Below are 16,808 nucleotides of genomic sequence, written 5' to 3' on the forward strand. Positions count from 1 at the left end.
CACACACAGCTTATCCATGAAGACTAATAACTGTGAAGCTGTACCAAATGACTCTGAAAACCAGAACTATCTGTCTGGTTCAAACACTTACTAGAAAATAATCCAGAATAAGACTGTTTTTTGGAGCCTAGGGTACATGTAACTTACTGAATTCCTTCTCACCTGACTGTTTTTCTGAAATACCAAATCAACTAGAATATAACAGTAATGATTTTTAATTTTTTTAGGCCTCTAAATTTGCTACATATATAAATAACAAGATGTGTTAATATACTTATTTTAAATAGTAAATTTCTAGTAACAGGAGACCAGTAAGTTTTCATCACTTGCATAAAGGTCACAAAAGGAATTGACAACAGCACTGGATAAAGATCCCTGATCTATGTTTTCCAAGTTCCTTTCCCCAGCCTTTCAGTTGCACCGTTTCAAATAGGCAGGGAAGATCAGTCATCACTAAGAATTCAGCTAAAAGTCTGTGATATCTTCTCCGAGTCAAGTTCCTTACTGAGTTTTTGCATTTTCAGATTTTTCAAATTGCAGACTCTCTGTACTCAATTAAATTTAATTATATTTGCACCCTTTTGAAAAAGGGCAAACAAAAAACACACCACCTTTCTACAAAAAGTACCTGTCTTCTCAGGTTTGTTTTGCTGCATCATAGGACCTCTTCAGGGTACTCCTGCTCAGGGTAAAATATAATTCAAGTTTCACTTGCATTAATTGCTCATTCCCCCAGTTGTACACCAATGTCTTCACCACAACTGGATAGTGAAATGAACATACATCCAGCACTATACAAATCATAGAGTAAGAAAACTCACCAGTGTTTCTTGGAAATCTGATTTGTCATTGATGTCATCCACTTTGTAGGACCCAGAGAGGCTCAGATAGTAATAGTAGTCCATACTGGTAATGCCAAGACTGCTTTTTTGTTCGGAGGAGGCCCCTTCTATTAGCTGCAGAATAAAAATCCCCCAATTAGGTATCATACAACAATCTTCAGCAGAGATGAGGCAGGTCTGAAAGAAGTGACTGCACCTGAAATTACTGGGAGACATGGCTAGTGCTGTGCCAGATATGGATCCTTCCTGAGTTTTGTTAATTGTTCTCATTCCTGATCCCATGAATGGTTTAGTTCTAACTTCCATATCTAATAAAAGCCAAAACCGTGACTGACTTGAATGCCTTCATTATCTTTACCTCATAAATATAAGGCAAAGTGGGTTTTCCAATCTGTAATGTGTTATTTAAATCCTCAGGAGCAATGCATTTTCCACATCTATTAAAAGGCAGACAAAACTGAAAGAACAACATACTAAGAAACTATTATTTGTGACTAATTTTGAAGCCAAGCATCTTTTATGCCCAATATGACAAGTTTAGAACTGCTCCAATACTATGTTGATTTGAGGCATGTCTCAAGCACACCTTTTGCATCATTTAGGCCAATACAGCCATGAATAAATAACAGAGTAGTTTAGAAAGCTTCCTGTACTCTGTGATGGCAGAGGAGAGGTTCCTCAGACCTATGTAAAGGCTACACAGTTGGGCAGACATGGCTGCAAGAGGAAAGAATGAACAAACTAACCTCAGAATAGTAAAAACCCCACAGTCTTTTAACTCCTGTGTCAAAAAGCCTCTCCAAGCCACAGAAAAAAAACCCCAGAAGGACAGTGCAAATTGTTCATATACCTCAGAAGAGGAGAAGGCACAGCTCCTGGAGCAATTCCAGCTCCAACTCAGCTCTCCCTCCTGGCAATGGCACTTGTCATGATTTGGCAAGGAGCAGCTTTTGCTTGATAACAGGGGAAAGGGGGTTGCAGTGAAGTGAAGACCTGGTACTTTCCCCCGGCTCCTGTGCTCAAACCCACCTCCGGCCCGGCTGGGCCAATCTGGTGCCTCTGTGATCACTATTTAGGGACAGGAATTTGAAGTGATGGTAGGAGGTGTAAGAGTGATACAAGATGCAGGCGACCACGTGGACCCCACAGGAAGGAAGGAGGAGCACTAGACCAGAGACGACTCTGCAAGCCGCGGCGACAATGCAGCTGTACCTGTGCAGGGCCATGGCAGGAATGAGAGCCACCAGCAGCTCCTTGTGAGTGTACTCAGACGGGCGCAGGACTGTGTGAGGAGGCGGCCATGGCGCAGGCCGTGCTGGAGAGCCTGCGGGCCCCAGAGCAGCCCCACACGAGAGGCAGAGAGGAGCTGCAGCCTTTGGGATAAATGCACGTCAGAGCAGCCCGTGCAGGGCTGCCATGCGTGTGAGGTACCCCATGGACTTGCAGGGAGGATGGGTGCGGAGCCCATCTGCCCTGAGGAGGGACAAATGGCAGAAGCTATTGGGAATAGACTGATTGAAACACTCACTCCCTGCCCCCTGGGCCGTTCAGGGAGGAGGAGATAAAAACACTGGGATCAGGGCTCTGAGGCGGGGAAGAGGGGAAGAGTGGGGAGAAGGTGGTCTTAAAGGACTGGTCGGACACTTCATTGTTGTACCACTCTGTGTTGGTTTATTTTGGTTATGTTTTGGGGTTTTATGTTTGAGTTGGTATTGCATTAAATTATTTTCTGTTTTCTTCCCCAAGCCCAGTAGCCTGGTCTGTTTTGTCCTGGACCTTAAGCAATTAAGCTCGCCCTGCCCTTGAGGCTAATCGTGGTCTTTTGTTCCCTGATGGGCCTAAACCACAACAGCACTTCAACTTTTTGTGAAGCTGCTTACAGTCACTTACAGTGCACTGTCTTGTCTTTAGTTTTGTGGAGCTTGACCAACAGCACTTCAGCAGATAAGGAACTTGCGTGTCAAAGACCAGTGAAGGCCAGAACAGCCTTTTGAGGCATAAAACAAGCAGGGATGCTTGGAGGATTCAACAAATAGATATTATCCTAAGTGTCCTAGAAAAGTTAACTGAGAATCAAATCTCTCTTTCACAGCTGTGCTATGGAATTCCAAAGCAGAAGGTATGATTATATTGGCCTGTTTAAAAAGAAACCTGTTGGAAAGTTCTCATTTTCTATTATATTCTACTGGACTTTTCCATATGGGAGATTGTAGTCAATGTCCAAGCAAAGCCTGTGAAATACTGAAATACTTTTGTTCTGGAGCTGAAAGGCAGCTGTCTGTGTTTCACGGTGTCTTAATATGTTATCAAGCTTTCCCTATTGGGTACACATTCAGTAATCTCACTATGTTGAGAACAACTTTGCCATCCAAAGGGAAAACCACTTCTAGTTATTTTAAATAACTCAGAAAAGGACACTCCTGACCTGGTAAAAAATGTGAAAACTCCTCTCTCCAGGATTTCTCATTACAACTCGAGATTTTTCCAGTAGGAAGTTGGAGATTTTCCCTCCATCTGGTTCTCCACCTGGGCTAAACTGGATTTCAAAGTATTTCCCCTGCAATAAATAAAATTGTTGAATGATCAGTAAATACAAATCTGAAATGATACACTTGTGCTGTATCTCAAGAAAGATCACTAGGATATTTACTCTTTAATGGATGCAATGACACAGCTGCCTTAAGGTATAACCTACACTCCAGATTCTTGAACCATCACATATCTTTTTTTCTTCCTGCATTTACACAGCACTAGGCTTGGGATAATATGTCACATTTAATGCCAATGTAGAGAGGAAGTCAGTGACTCCTTTTCACTGCTGAAATTCTTGCTTAGTATAAAGGAAACCACAAGGCTCACCTATATGAGAAGTAAATTTAACAGCCTTGAAACCAACAGACTTAAAACACAAGTGTTCTGCTTGGAAGCAAGGGAAAGTAATTATCTTTTTCTTTCAAGGAGACATGAATTGCATTAACACTCATGTTGTCTGAGGAACAAGCTCAAATTTGTAAAGCATACGTGTAACTTTTGAGAATGGAACTTAAAGTATGCTACACTCTCAAGAGTCATCTCACAATATTACCTTAAGTATTTTATAATGACAGACTGAAAATAATTCCTGCCTACTTTCTGTACATACTGGTAAATGCATTTCCCATCAAACAATTCTAAGGATGGTTGCATCAATTTTCCCAAAAAGCTTTGACTTTCTTTTTAAAAAACCAACATGCATTCCTGCATATATTTTACTGATCTGGAAAACTGACCACTTTGTTGCTGATAAGTTATCTGCCTGCAGACTGAACACTTTATAAAACACATACTGACTAGTGCATATTGTAAGAGAAACAAACATACAACCTACACAGAACGAAATACAGGCCCCTCAACATATACTTTGGTTTAAACACACTTTATATTTTGTTTAGATTTAGCTCATTTATAGTAAATTTATACTATACTCCTGAATACTGTCTCTGTAACAGCATGCAAGTCAGAAAAACAAAGTAATCTCTAAGCTAGAGGAACTTACAAATCTGCTGGAGTTGTTGTTTCGCACAGTTTTTGCATTCCCAAAGGCCTCCAGTAAAGGGTTGGACTGGAGAATAATATCTTTAACGTGCTAAAATTTTAGGAAACAAGAAAAATAGAGATTCAGAAACAGACATTTTTAAAGTTCTTATAAATTTTCTAGAACACTGTGACATCTTAATTATATGTTGAAAAAGCAAGAAAGCCTGAATCTGTAAGACATCCTCTTGATCAGATAAGGAATAGACTCTAATCATCTTTTCAGAGCCAAGAAAACCCTACAAAATAGAACAGAATGCCTGAGGCTAAAAAACAGTCCTTCTGTTCACTGCTCTGTGAAGCAACATAGCCAATAAATTCATCTGTATTTTTTCAGCACCTTTATTTTAAACAATTTCCTTCTTACATATGAGCATTTAAATATTTTTGGAACCACAGCTAATAGAGCAGTGTGAAATTTAGTAATCTCCAAGTGCTCAGCAACCTGTTTCAGGATCAATGATACTGCTTTCTAGCTGTTTTAGAAAGCAATATAGTGTGGTACTACTGTCTCTTCACCCAACTCCAGGAGCTGGAAGTATGGACCAAGTATTAGCTTCTGAACAAGCTCCAGGCACGCTGGGTTCTGAAGAAAGGACTGAATTTCATTTCAAAATAAACGCTCACAGGAATTTAAAGACTTTGTCAACTGTTACTCTGTAATCACTAATACTGGGTTTTAATTTTGTGCAAAAGGTGGAATATTTTAGACAAACCAAAATATTAACTTAGAAAGTATGATTATTCCAAAAACAACACAATGCATACTTTCTCTAGATCGTTGTCTTGATTACAGAATAATTGTCTGCAACGTTCACACTATCACTGTTGCATAAAACTTAAGTGGAAAGAACAAACTCAACATCAGAGACTGTAATAAAGCAAAAAATAACAGCAAGCACTCAAAAAGTGTGGACTGGTAAAAACAGCTACTTCCTACCTACCACTGCCTGTCAGTCAATGAATGACACTAATGTCTCTAAGGGAATTTTTACAGCCAATTCACTCAACTAGCTTTAGTTAGTAGGTTTTGATAGAGAAGTTATTGACAGTGTAGTTATTAACAAAAGTAACTATTTGTTGTTCCAGTAAGCTTTCAGGTACAGTAATTTTGACTAGATAATGAGATAACAGTCCTGCTGTTGGCTCTCTGTCTACAAATCAGAGATTTAATAGCAGTAATAAAAACCCAAAAAGCCAATTCTGTTTTCAATAGAATGCTAACACAGAAGGAAAAAACCCCATACCCTCTGCTAAAAGATTACTTATTGTTCTTAATCTAGTTAAGAACAACCACCAAAGTATCTTTTATCCCTTAACTAAAAATAACACTTACAGACATAATTCAGCGTGAAAGCTACAAAAAATTTAGCAGAGAGAATTCTGGGCCTGTTTATTTCCCTTATATGGCTCCCATCACACCAGCAAGCTACAAGCATGCAGTTCCCTGTCAGCTTCAGTTGCTTGTCTGAAGTTGAAGGCTTGTACATATTTCCAGTTGCCGATCTATAAGCCTCTTCAGTACATTGCCTCTTGGCTGACAGTGTCTGCCAATATTTACTTTTGTCATTCTAGACCAGAAGTAAGTCATTAAGACTATGCTTATACTTCAGTATTACTCCAGATCAACTCACCTGTACTTTAGGGCCACCTCCTGAAATTTTGGAGATATAACTCATGATATATTTAGCAGCTACAGTCTTTCCAGCACCACTTTCCCCACTACAAAAAACAAAATAAAGGAACACCAAGATGTACACATTAGTTTTTAAATAACTGAAGAATGGAGTAATTTGAATATCTTGTTCAACTAAGAGTTGGTATCTTAACAATGAATAATAATAAATATATACCATATTCATATGGGGTAGGTTGGTAATATATAGAGTGTGATATGGTATTGTAGTGTGGTATTTGAACATGCCTGTGAATAATCTTGCATGGACACCAGACTCTCTATAGGACTTTGAGGTCAGAAAACTATGTAAATTGAGAGATAAATATGCTTAAATCGAGATGCTCAAAAGTGAACAACTGTGTTAAGAACTCAGTTCCTATGTAAATATAGTAGGCTTTCAGATCCGTAATTGAAAAGTTCATTTGAAAATCCAAGCTCTGCATGCCACGCCAGATACCTCCTTCATTTCAGGAGTCTTTTGTTCTAGGTGTTCCTGAATGAAATAATGAGACATTATTAATCACATCCTGAATGACGGAAGAACTACCTTCCTGTTCCTATGCCTCTTGACACAGGGTACAAGAAGTCTCAATATTCCATACTAGCTTTCACAATTCCTTCCTTCCATTATAATATTTCACTTCAGTGGTGAATAATGTAGATTTGCCTTCTTGCGATTAGTAAGCTTCTCAAGGCAGAAAGATTGACATGCCACACAATACAACCTCAGGCTTTATTTCATATCTTAAAGCTAACTTCATTTCTGCACAATTCCTCCAGACTTGCACAAATCTTGGTACAAGTCAGCTTTGACCTTAATGAATTTACCCTGACTTGGACAAATGTATCAATACAAAAAGCAACATACAGATGTTGGTTCAATGGCATAAAGATATCTGAAATACTTTTTTCTTGTGTGAAAATATGTGCTGTCTTTAAGCTCCTGAATCTTCTATCATGCACCTACTTGTTCCTGGATATGGATCAAATACACACCTTTCCCTGCATAAATTTTAGCGATGTTTACCAGAGAAACATCAGCATGTCCTGGACAGGAAAAGGACTTGTTGAGAATGTCAACTCAGAGCATCAGCATAATAGGGACATTTCCAAAGGTTTAATTCTGAAAAAAGGCTCCCCAAACCTCCAAGCTGCAAATACCAGTTTACATCTTTAAATCTTCCAAACGTTACAGAAATACTGAAAGGCTCCTCTCCCCACATGCCGTGCTCCCTGTAAGGTTTTCGTGTTTTTGTCTTCTGTCTGCAGTTTTACAGATCAAACAGGAAATGTGAAAAGGTGAAAAAATTCTTCTTGGTCATCTCATCTGTGAAGTGTGGACTATGGTTTTATTATTCCAAGTCACCTTTTCCTAAGCATCAAGCAGAAATCCTGTACGATTTTATCTGTTACATCCATAAGGACAGACAAGTTTGCTGGATGGTAAACTGTTTGTAAAAGTCCAAACCAAAAAAAGTTCAATAATTAAAATAACATTTCTTCAAAATCTGCTCACACTAAATTTACTCATCATGTTGTAGAACAAAACAGACAAACCAATCTCAACCAAATCATACTCTTCAGTTTATATATGCAGCTTTCAGCTGAATACAGAGGAGGATCTGGGACAAACACTGAATTAATCTGATCAGGTATTATTTATTACACAGTAAAAATTTAACACATTTCTGTAAGGTTTTCTCCGATGCATAAATTATCCTTCTCCTCTTTGTTCAAATACTTCTCATTCCATACCAACTGCCATAGAAACTGACCTGGAGGAATATAGTTCCATTTTCTTGTGAGTCTGTGTTTTGACATCAGTGGTCCTTAATATTAAATTAATTTAGCTGAAAAGACTGCCTTTCAGAGTTTGCTTTAGATTTATGCATACATTCACTTTTTTTTCCCGTTTTATGCTTTTATTGATCAGAGCTCAGTAAATTGTTCCCGTTAAAGTAGAATAAAACAGGATGATGCATTTTTTATGAACAGACATAACTTTAACTGATCGGATGTTATCTTGCCCCCAGTAAAGCTCACGCAGTCTACTGTAACAGGGAACTTGTGGCATACCTGCCAAATGATTCACACACAGAAGCTTTTTCTCATTAAAACTATTTTAAATTTTCAGTATTTTGGAAGTACAGGGGTTTTTAAAGGTTGAAAATATTATAATGGCTTCAAGTAAGTGGATTGTGGTTCTGACAATTTTCTCAAGAGACTTTTCTTACTAAAAATAAAAACATTACGTAGCCTCAGTCACTCAAAAAAGATAATGCTTTCAAAGGCAGGTTTTTTTCTAGCATTATTTGCAACTTCAAAAAAGTGACATTTTGTTCAGTGAAGTCAATTAGCACTTAGCTGAAATCAGAGTAAGTCTACAAATGCAGACAGGAAATATTTTGCTCCTTCCTTCCTTCTCAGAGGAAATGTAATCAATGATTCCAGAAGCAAGATCCAACAGATAGCCTCATCCTTCTAAAATTAATTTCTGACTAGCATTTAATATAGTATACCTGGCTGTGAAACAAAACTACTTACCTATATCACTAGTACAATGTAGAAATTCTAACAACAAACGTTTATAAAGAACTCTTGGATCCCGCAGCAAAGAACAATGAATATGTAAAATAGTCTGATGTGTTTGGATAAGCTTTTCTGTTTGTTTACAAAGAAAATTTACTTTCTCTAATTATGTATCAGAAAGAGTGTGGCCAGCAGGACCAAGGAAGTGACTGGTGTTCCCTGTACTTGGTGCTGGTGAGGCCACACCTCAAGTGCTGTGTTCAGCTCTGGGCCACTCACTACAAGAACGTGCTGGAGTGTATTCCAGAGACGGACAAAGAAGCTGGTGAAGAGTCTAGAGAATAAGTCTGAGGAGTGGCTGAGGGAGCTGGGGATGTTTAGCCTGGAGGAGGCTGAGGGGACACATGATCACTCTCTACAACTACTTGAAAGGAGGTTGTAGTGAGGTATGAGTTGATCTCTTCAGTAATGAAGGATAGGACAAGAGGAAATGGGCTCAAGTTGCAGCAGGAAAGGTTTATATAAAAGTCTGAACTTACTAGACTTAAGATAGACATGACCTATTCACTAAAAACAGCTGGGGTGATAAATGAACTTTCCATTAACTTCTATTTGTAGAATTTGAGATGTATTATCTTTCCAGGTATGCAGTCATCATACACAGCTTTACTCTATTCAAATGTTACCACATGGATGTAAATACAAAGTAGAATTACAAACCAGCCAGACTGAAAAACTGCTTTAAAGCAACTGTAACTTCTCCTGGCTGATACTACAGAAAGTCAAAATAAAGTCCTCAACTTCAAAGGAAGGTAAAACCTTAAGAACACTCTGAAGAAACACATTTATTGCTACATCCTAGGAAAATACTGATGATAACCACCACTCTCAATTAAAGGACAATGACAGCCCAGAAGGAATTAAAAGCCACAACAGACAATCCTTCATAATTGAAGACTAATTCATAATGCTGACAGGACAATTCCTTGTTGATACTCTGGGAGGGCTGTCATTCCAAGAGAGGAAGAAATGTGAACAGTCTGCTGTGGTAAACATAAGAGTTTGGTTCCATAGAGGCTTAAATTAAGTATCATGCCTCCGTTAAGACAAAAAACTAATGAGAACTCAGACTCCAGCACAACTCTGTTCCCCATGTAAGTGAACTGCCTTTGTAATTCTGCCCAGTGCATAAAAAAGGAGGGAAGAGGACTATAGGTACTGCTCTCTCCTCCCCACCTAAGCACACACTGCATTCAGCCCAGCCAGTCTGAATCCAGCCCATGAACAACCTCATTGTTTACACTGTTAACAGCCCTTCAAAATAGCTCATGGCTTCTCAGCTATAATTAGACATGAGTGTATATAATTTTCTTCACACATATGCATAGGTGCTGCAATTCTTCCACTAATGAAACAGGCCTCCCTGGCTCTGGAAAGGTTGTTCAGTAAGAGGTTTTCTTTCTTAGATTAGTATTATCAAACACAAAGATTATTTTTGGGATCTATATATTTAGCCTTTGAAAGAACTGCATTTTCTTTTGGATCTGTTTTCCTAGTTCATTCATCAACTTTTTGAAGAGGCTGAGCTTTTTCTATCAGTGTACAAATGCTTTATTTGGAATTAAAATGTCCCCACACAAGGACGTATGATCCTCACACAGACACTACAGCAGGACACTGCATGGACCTTCCTTCACTTGTCTGGAAACTGATGTCTAGTCCGTAGGAATGCAAGTCCCCTCCCAGGTCAGGAGGTGGATGCCACACGTGTCCAAAACACATGCACCAAACCCTTTCCCATCATCTTTGTCTCTGCTTCCAAGACTCCATACACATCATAAACCAGATATTGCCTATATGACCTGAATGTCCAATCTATACTTCTTTCTCTCTTTGCAAAACTTTCTTTAGGGGAGAAATCTGCCAGCTTTTGGCGCGGGGAGGTGGGAAAAAGGAAAGAAGAACCTGGGTTTGTTTCTGTACTAGCTTACTCTGTTCCTTCTGTTCCACCAGGGACTTTCAGTGAAGTCACTGCCAATTCAGACTAGTAGAGACGCAAACAAGCACCTCACAATAACCATCCTGTTATCATCACTCATTTTCCACATAACGTTTATTTATGGCAAAAACTAGGATTCCCTGAAACGTGAGAGTTCATTTGAAACTGCTTAGGTTCAGCAGATTTCTGTGGAACTGAAGACAAACTGACAGAACTAGTTCTCAATTTTTCAAGAATCACGGGTTTATGGGCAGAAATGGTGAAGTCCTTGGCAGCTGCTAAGGGAAGCTGACAGTGTGGCAGTAGACATGAAGCTAGCTCACTCATGAGCTGCAGCATCTTGGGAGCTTCTAGTCTGCCACCGATTTCAGTGCCTTCTGGTCTATGAAATAAGACATAAGCAAACAAATTCCAAATCTAACTTCACTTTTAAACCAGCTGTAGTCCGTAGAAATAATGATGACATGAAAATCAGAAAATACAGGATATATCTAAAACATTTGAATTAAATGTAGTCAAAAGGATTAAAATATCAACTAATACATCAACTAATCAGAATAAATGTAATGGATGGCTGAGTTATAGATTTTATAAAAATAAATTTTAAGCGTCCCAAAAAATAACTACCACCAGGAAAACTAAGTCTAGTCCACAGTTTTTAAAGTGTTTGTAATAAGAACAGTTATAAGAAAAATAAATGTGTAGAAAGGTAGAGGAATTCTCTGAAATGTCCTTGGCAAACGTGGTTTTTCTCATTTCACCTTTGCAGTAGGTTTCAGTTAACTCCAGCAGATTTTGAACAGACTGTGCATACACTAAGAGAAAATTCATTGTGCACATACAACACAAAGATAGTCCAAAGAGTGCATTGTCCATCATTCAAGCACAAGAATTCTCACATGAATTTAAACCTGAAAGTCTGCATCTCAGATCTGCACCTCAGATCTCTGAAAATACGACTTTGGGGCATTCATTGCACTTTGGGGCATTAGCAACGGATTAAGAAGTGTGATTGTTAATCCCAGCTCACCAGAGTTTAAACTTTCTCACTGTAAACTTCACTTCATGTGAAACATCCCAGGCTCTAGGATGTTACTTCGTTCAAAAAGCAAAATAAATCCCAATATTACCCATTCCTAACAGATTTGTATTTGACTAACTGTGACTAGCAACTTTATTATGGCAACAGGCACAAGTTTTAAAAAAAAAAAAAGAAAAGTCTGAGCTCAGGCAACAATATGAAAGCCAGGAAGATGCTTTCTGGGCATCTTGTCTCACATGGCACCATGTGGCAGGCAGGGGCTCAGGAACAGGGAGGCTCTCCTAGGAACAGTACTACTAGGTGTAGCAATCTTTTAACACCTGGTTGCCTTCCTACAGGTAAAATCAATAGTTTCCACATACCTACATGTATGTTGTTGATACTCAGAGAGACACACCTCTGCACTTTTCCACTGTAACATGTCCTCCAGGAAAGCTCTGCCTGGACAATCCTCAGACATTGATTCAAGAAAATAAACCAGTGAATATAACTTTCAAGCAGTAATTTCTCACAGGCTTTTTGGGCAGCTGAGATGCAGCTGAGACACCAGTGAGATACATTAATATGACATCTCTTTTCACACTTGATCATTCAGTAAGGTACAGGAACGCCTCCACATGTAAGAGCCACATTCCAAACCCAGCTCTTTATATTACTCCTGCGACAACATTAAATGAATAAGTGGTTGGTGCAAGCACATTTCAGCTTCAACGTCAGTAACCATCCACTGTTTCCTGGCAGGTTCCAGCCTAAGGGACTGAGCAAGCTAAGTTACGTGGTATCTGATCTGACCACCACTGACATCCTGGCCTGTCAGGGCTGTGATGCTGCATGGCACAGCCACTCCAGGGAGAACACCCCAGAGGGCCCCTGCACAAAGAAAATATTCAGTCTTGAAATCTCTCTTTTGTTCAGTGCAACAGCAGTTAAATTCATAGTGCTGCCTTCTCAGCATGTTCCAGGGAGAAATGATACAAAGCTTAAGAAAAGCTGTTATTCATAAAATAATGACAGTTTTCCTTCAAATTATCTTTTCTCGTTCTCCTTTTTCTTTTCCTAGTTCTTGGTAAAGTCTCACGGGACAGTGGTCTCCAAACACCTTTGATCACACACATCATCGTTAAAAAATGTCTGAGCAGCGCATGTATAAAATTGATCTATTTGTACATTACAAACACCTGACAGTCTGATATCTTCTTCCTGCACCCCAGTGGATTTCATTGCACAGCCCCTGTGATGCATGCATCCCACTCAGGTAAAGTGCAGCTTCAGGAGCACCATAGTGAACTTCTGAAGTTTTCTCTGTTTCCTAACAAGTTAGAAGAGGTATAGTGTACACAAATATCCTGCAGTTCTTGCTCTCTGCACACTTTCTTTTATCATACACTATATATACTACAAACAAGAACAATGTGTACCTCTGGACCCGAAACTCACTGTGACTCAGATTTAAGTAACACCTCATCATTAAAAGAATTCCATACAACTCTTCAGTTAGTTCCCTCAACCTAATAATTAAAATAGATTCATAACTGAGACAAAATAACTCTTCCAGTATCTCTCTTCTCCTTTTTTTTTTTTTGCTGGCTAGATGCAAGCAAAATTCCAAAAGGAACAAAAGTATTTTTATTTAACAGGAAAAAACCCCAGAAGTACTACTAAAACCAGAGTATGGCAAACGTAGTCAGAGGGAGAATGTTGGATTTAACAGTATCTGTAGCTGTTAATCCATTTTTCTCATGTAGTCATTCAAGCTATTGCAGGTTTTATTGTGCATGAAGCTGGCTCTGTGAGAAAGACATTTCTTGTGGTTAAGCTATCAACAGCATTTCACTGAAAATGCAGGGCATGCAGGGGTGCAAGTAGGAAGGCTAGAGCCCTTCTAGAATTAAATTTAGCCAGGGATGTTAAGTACAGTAATAAGGCATTTTTCAAATACATCAGCAGCAGAAGGATGGTGAGGGGTAATGTGGGCCCACTGCTAAATGCTGAGGGTGCCCTGGTGTCTGAGGATGCAGAGAAGGCTGAAGTACCGAATGCCGCCTTTGCTTCAGTCTTTACGGCCAAGGCTGACCCTTGGGAAGCCCAGTCTGGCAAGGATAACAGGATGGCCAGGACAGCAGAGGAGTTGCCCTGGGTGGAAGAGGAAGAGGTTAAAGATTTGTTGGTCAAGCTTAAGGCTCATAAGTCAATGGGTCCTGATGAGATGCATCCTAGAGTGCTGAGGGAGCTGGCTGATGTGATTGCTAAGCCTCTCTATCATTTTTGAACAATCATGGAGGACAGGCAAGGTGCCTGAGGACTGGAGAAAGGCCAGTGTCACTCCGGTTTTCAAAAAGGGCAGGAAGGACGACCCAGGAAACTACAGGCCGGTCAGCCTCACCTCCATCCCTGGAAAGGTGATGGAACAACTCATCCTGAATGTTACCACTGCACATATGAAGGAAAAGATGGTTATCAGGGGGAGTCAACATGGATTCACCAAGGGGAAATCCTGTTTGACCAACGTGACAGCCTTCTATGAGTGCATAACCGGCTGGCTAGATGAGGGGAGAGCAGTGGATGTCATCTACCTTGACTTCAGCAAGGCTTTTGATACTGTCTCCCATAACATCCTCATCAGAAAGCTCAAGCAGTGTGGCTTGGATAAGTGGACAGTGAGGTGGATCGAGAGCTGGCTGAATGACAGAGCCCAGAGGGTGGTGATCAATGGCACAGGATTGAGTTGGAGGCCTGTGGCCAGTGGAGTTCCACAGGGATTGGTTCTGGGGCCAGTCTTGTTCAACATCTTCATCAATGACCTGGATGAGGGGACAGAGTGTACCCTCAGCAAGTTCCCTGATGACACCAAACTGGGAGGACTGGCTGATTCCCCAGAGGCTGTGCTGCCATTCAGTGCGATCTCGACTGGCTTGAGTGTTGGGCAGAGAGGAACCTCATGAGGTTCAACAAGGACAAGTGCAGAGTCCTGCATCTGGGAAGGAGCAACCCCCTGCACCAGTACAGGCTGGGGACTGACCTGCTGAAGAGCAGCTCTGCAGAGAGAGACCTGGGAGTCCTGATTGATAATAAACTAACCATGAGCCAGCAATGTGCCCTCGTGGCCAAGAAGGCCAATGGCATCCTGGGATGCATCAAGAACAGTGTGGCCAGCAGGTCAAGGGAGGTTCTTCTCCTCCTTTACTCTGCCCTGGTGAGGCCTCATCTGCAGTCCTGTGTCCAGTTCTGGGCTCCTCAGCTCAAGAGGGACAGGGAAGTGCTGGGGCCACCGAGATGATCAAGGGTATAGAATATCTTCCATATGAGGAAAGACTGCTGGAACTGGGGCTATTTAGTCTGGAGAAGAGGAGATTGAGGGGTCATCTTATTAACATTTATAAATATCTAAAGGGTGGGTGTCAGGAGGTTGGGACATCCCTCTTTTCTATAGTAGATAGTAACAGGACAAGGTATAATGGGATGAAGCTGGGACACAAAAAGTTCCACTTAAACATAAGAAAAAACTATTTCACCATGAGAGTGATGGAGCCCTGGCACAGGCTGCCCAGAGGGGTTGTGGAGTCTCCTTCCTTGGAGGTCTTCAAGACCCATCTGGACATGTTCCTATGCGACCTGATCTAGGTGAACCTGCTTCTGCAGGGGGGTTGGACTAGATGATCTCTAAAGGTCTGTTCCAACCCCTACCATTCCATGATTCTATGAAAACAAAAATGGGAAGGTCAGAAAGTACTTGCCTATTCCAGAAAACTCCAAAATGTTCAGTGGGCATGGACAGAGACTTTGATTGATGTAGTAAAAAATAAACTTTTCTGCTTGTTGAGGTTAAAACACCAAAAGAAAAAGCTAAAAGATTTTACAGAACTTTTTCTTACCTGATGATGACACACTGATTTTCTCTGTCAATAATCATGTTTCTGTACATGCTGTCTGCAAGAGCATAAATATGTGGTGGGTTTTCATATTGTGCCTAGGAGGAAAAGAGAATAATTTTCCACATGGCATTAAACAACACAGAATATAAATTTTTGTTTAAATTGGAAGAATTATTTTCCTGGAAAAACAAATCTGTATTCCATTTTACACTGAATTTTCCCCAGGAATTCTTTGTTCATTTAATAAAAACAAACCAAATTCTCTGGGTTTTGTTACTGATTCATCTCATCCATAATTTTCTCCTAAACTGTTGTAAACACCCTGTTTTAAAACTGGTCTGTGCTTGAAATACATTACTTGTCCAAGAGAAACTCAGATAATTTAGGCCCATTCCACCAGCGGTCATGTGCTAACAATAAGCTACCCAAACTGCTACACAGATCCTGGTGCTGTGTGTCCCATTTTTGCCCTCTGAGCCCATTCAATCCAAATGGTTTCCCAGATCTATGGACATGCCCAATTCAAGAATTTTAAGTTCCTAATGTCCTTGTGCTGACTCACTCTTCAACCTGTACTTTCAAAAGTGGCATCTAATTTTGGCATCTCTGGTTTTTTTATTGCTGTTGTCAAGTTCAAGAGTTCTGAAATCACCGTCTCCAAATCCACTAACAGCCATTTTATATTGTGCACCACACTTTAAGCATACAACAGCTTAAAGACTGCCTTTGCAGCAAGAGGGGTGTGTCCAGGAGAGAAACTTGATATGGATTAAAGTTAATCAATACAAGTATTGTCTTGAAATATTAATCTTATGCACCATGGAATTCAGTTTGAAAACTCAATATCTGGTAATGGATATCAGTCAAGATCTCACAAGCTAGCACAATGTTACCAAAACCCAAAACCAATGCTTCCAAGAGCTTAACCATGTAGAATAATATTTACATGCCCCTGAACACCACAGTATGTTTTAGACAGCTTTACTTACTGCTCCTTGGTACATTTCAATTTCCTTTTCCCCAAAATATGGCATTTGCTTGAAAGGATTCACAGAGATTAATACAGAGCCAATATATGTCTGTATTCAAAATAAGTTAAGGCAACTAAGCTCCATAAAGTATTATCTTACCACTAGTGACTGCCAAATAACCTTTTTAATCTATTACATAATACAGCACAGCTTCAAATAATAGTAAAAGCCTCACAGCTCGCAACAATGGTTAATAAAAATGAAATCAGTAGGCTTACAGGAATATAAACATACCATTCAGT

At 39.9% G+C, this 16,808-nt stretch overlaps 1 protein-coding gene across 1 annotated transcript in view; it reads right to left on the reverse strand.

Annotated features, from left to right (window-relative positions):
* The window catches only part of MYO1E (myosin IE), a 93,194-nt gene that overhangs the window by 42,161 nt on the left and 34,225 nt on the right, over positions 1–16,808 (reverse strand). The window contains exons 3-8 of the mRNA XM_061999321.1: positions 16,525–16,614; positions 15,536–15,630; positions 6,050–6,137; positions 4,378–4,467; positions 3,268–3,399; positions 822–956 (exon numbers count right to left, since the gene is read on the reverse strand). Coding sequence (XP_061855305.1) covers positions 822–956; positions 3,268–3,399; positions 4,378–4,467; positions 6,050–6,137; positions 15,536–15,630; positions 16,525–16,614 — 630 coding nt within the window. The remainder of the gene's footprint in view (positions 1–821; positions 957–3,267; positions 3,400–4,377; positions 4,468–6,049; positions 6,138–15,535; positions 15,631–16,524; positions 16,615–16,808) is intronic.

The sequence above is a fragment of the Colius striatus genome, chromosome 7 (genome assembly GCF_028858725.1).
Source record: "Colius striatus isolate bColStr4 chromosome 7, bColStr4.1.hap1, whole genome shotgun sequence".
Taxonomy (NCBI): Eukaryota; Metazoa; Chordata; class Aves; order Coliiformes; family Coliidae; genus Colius; species Colius striatus.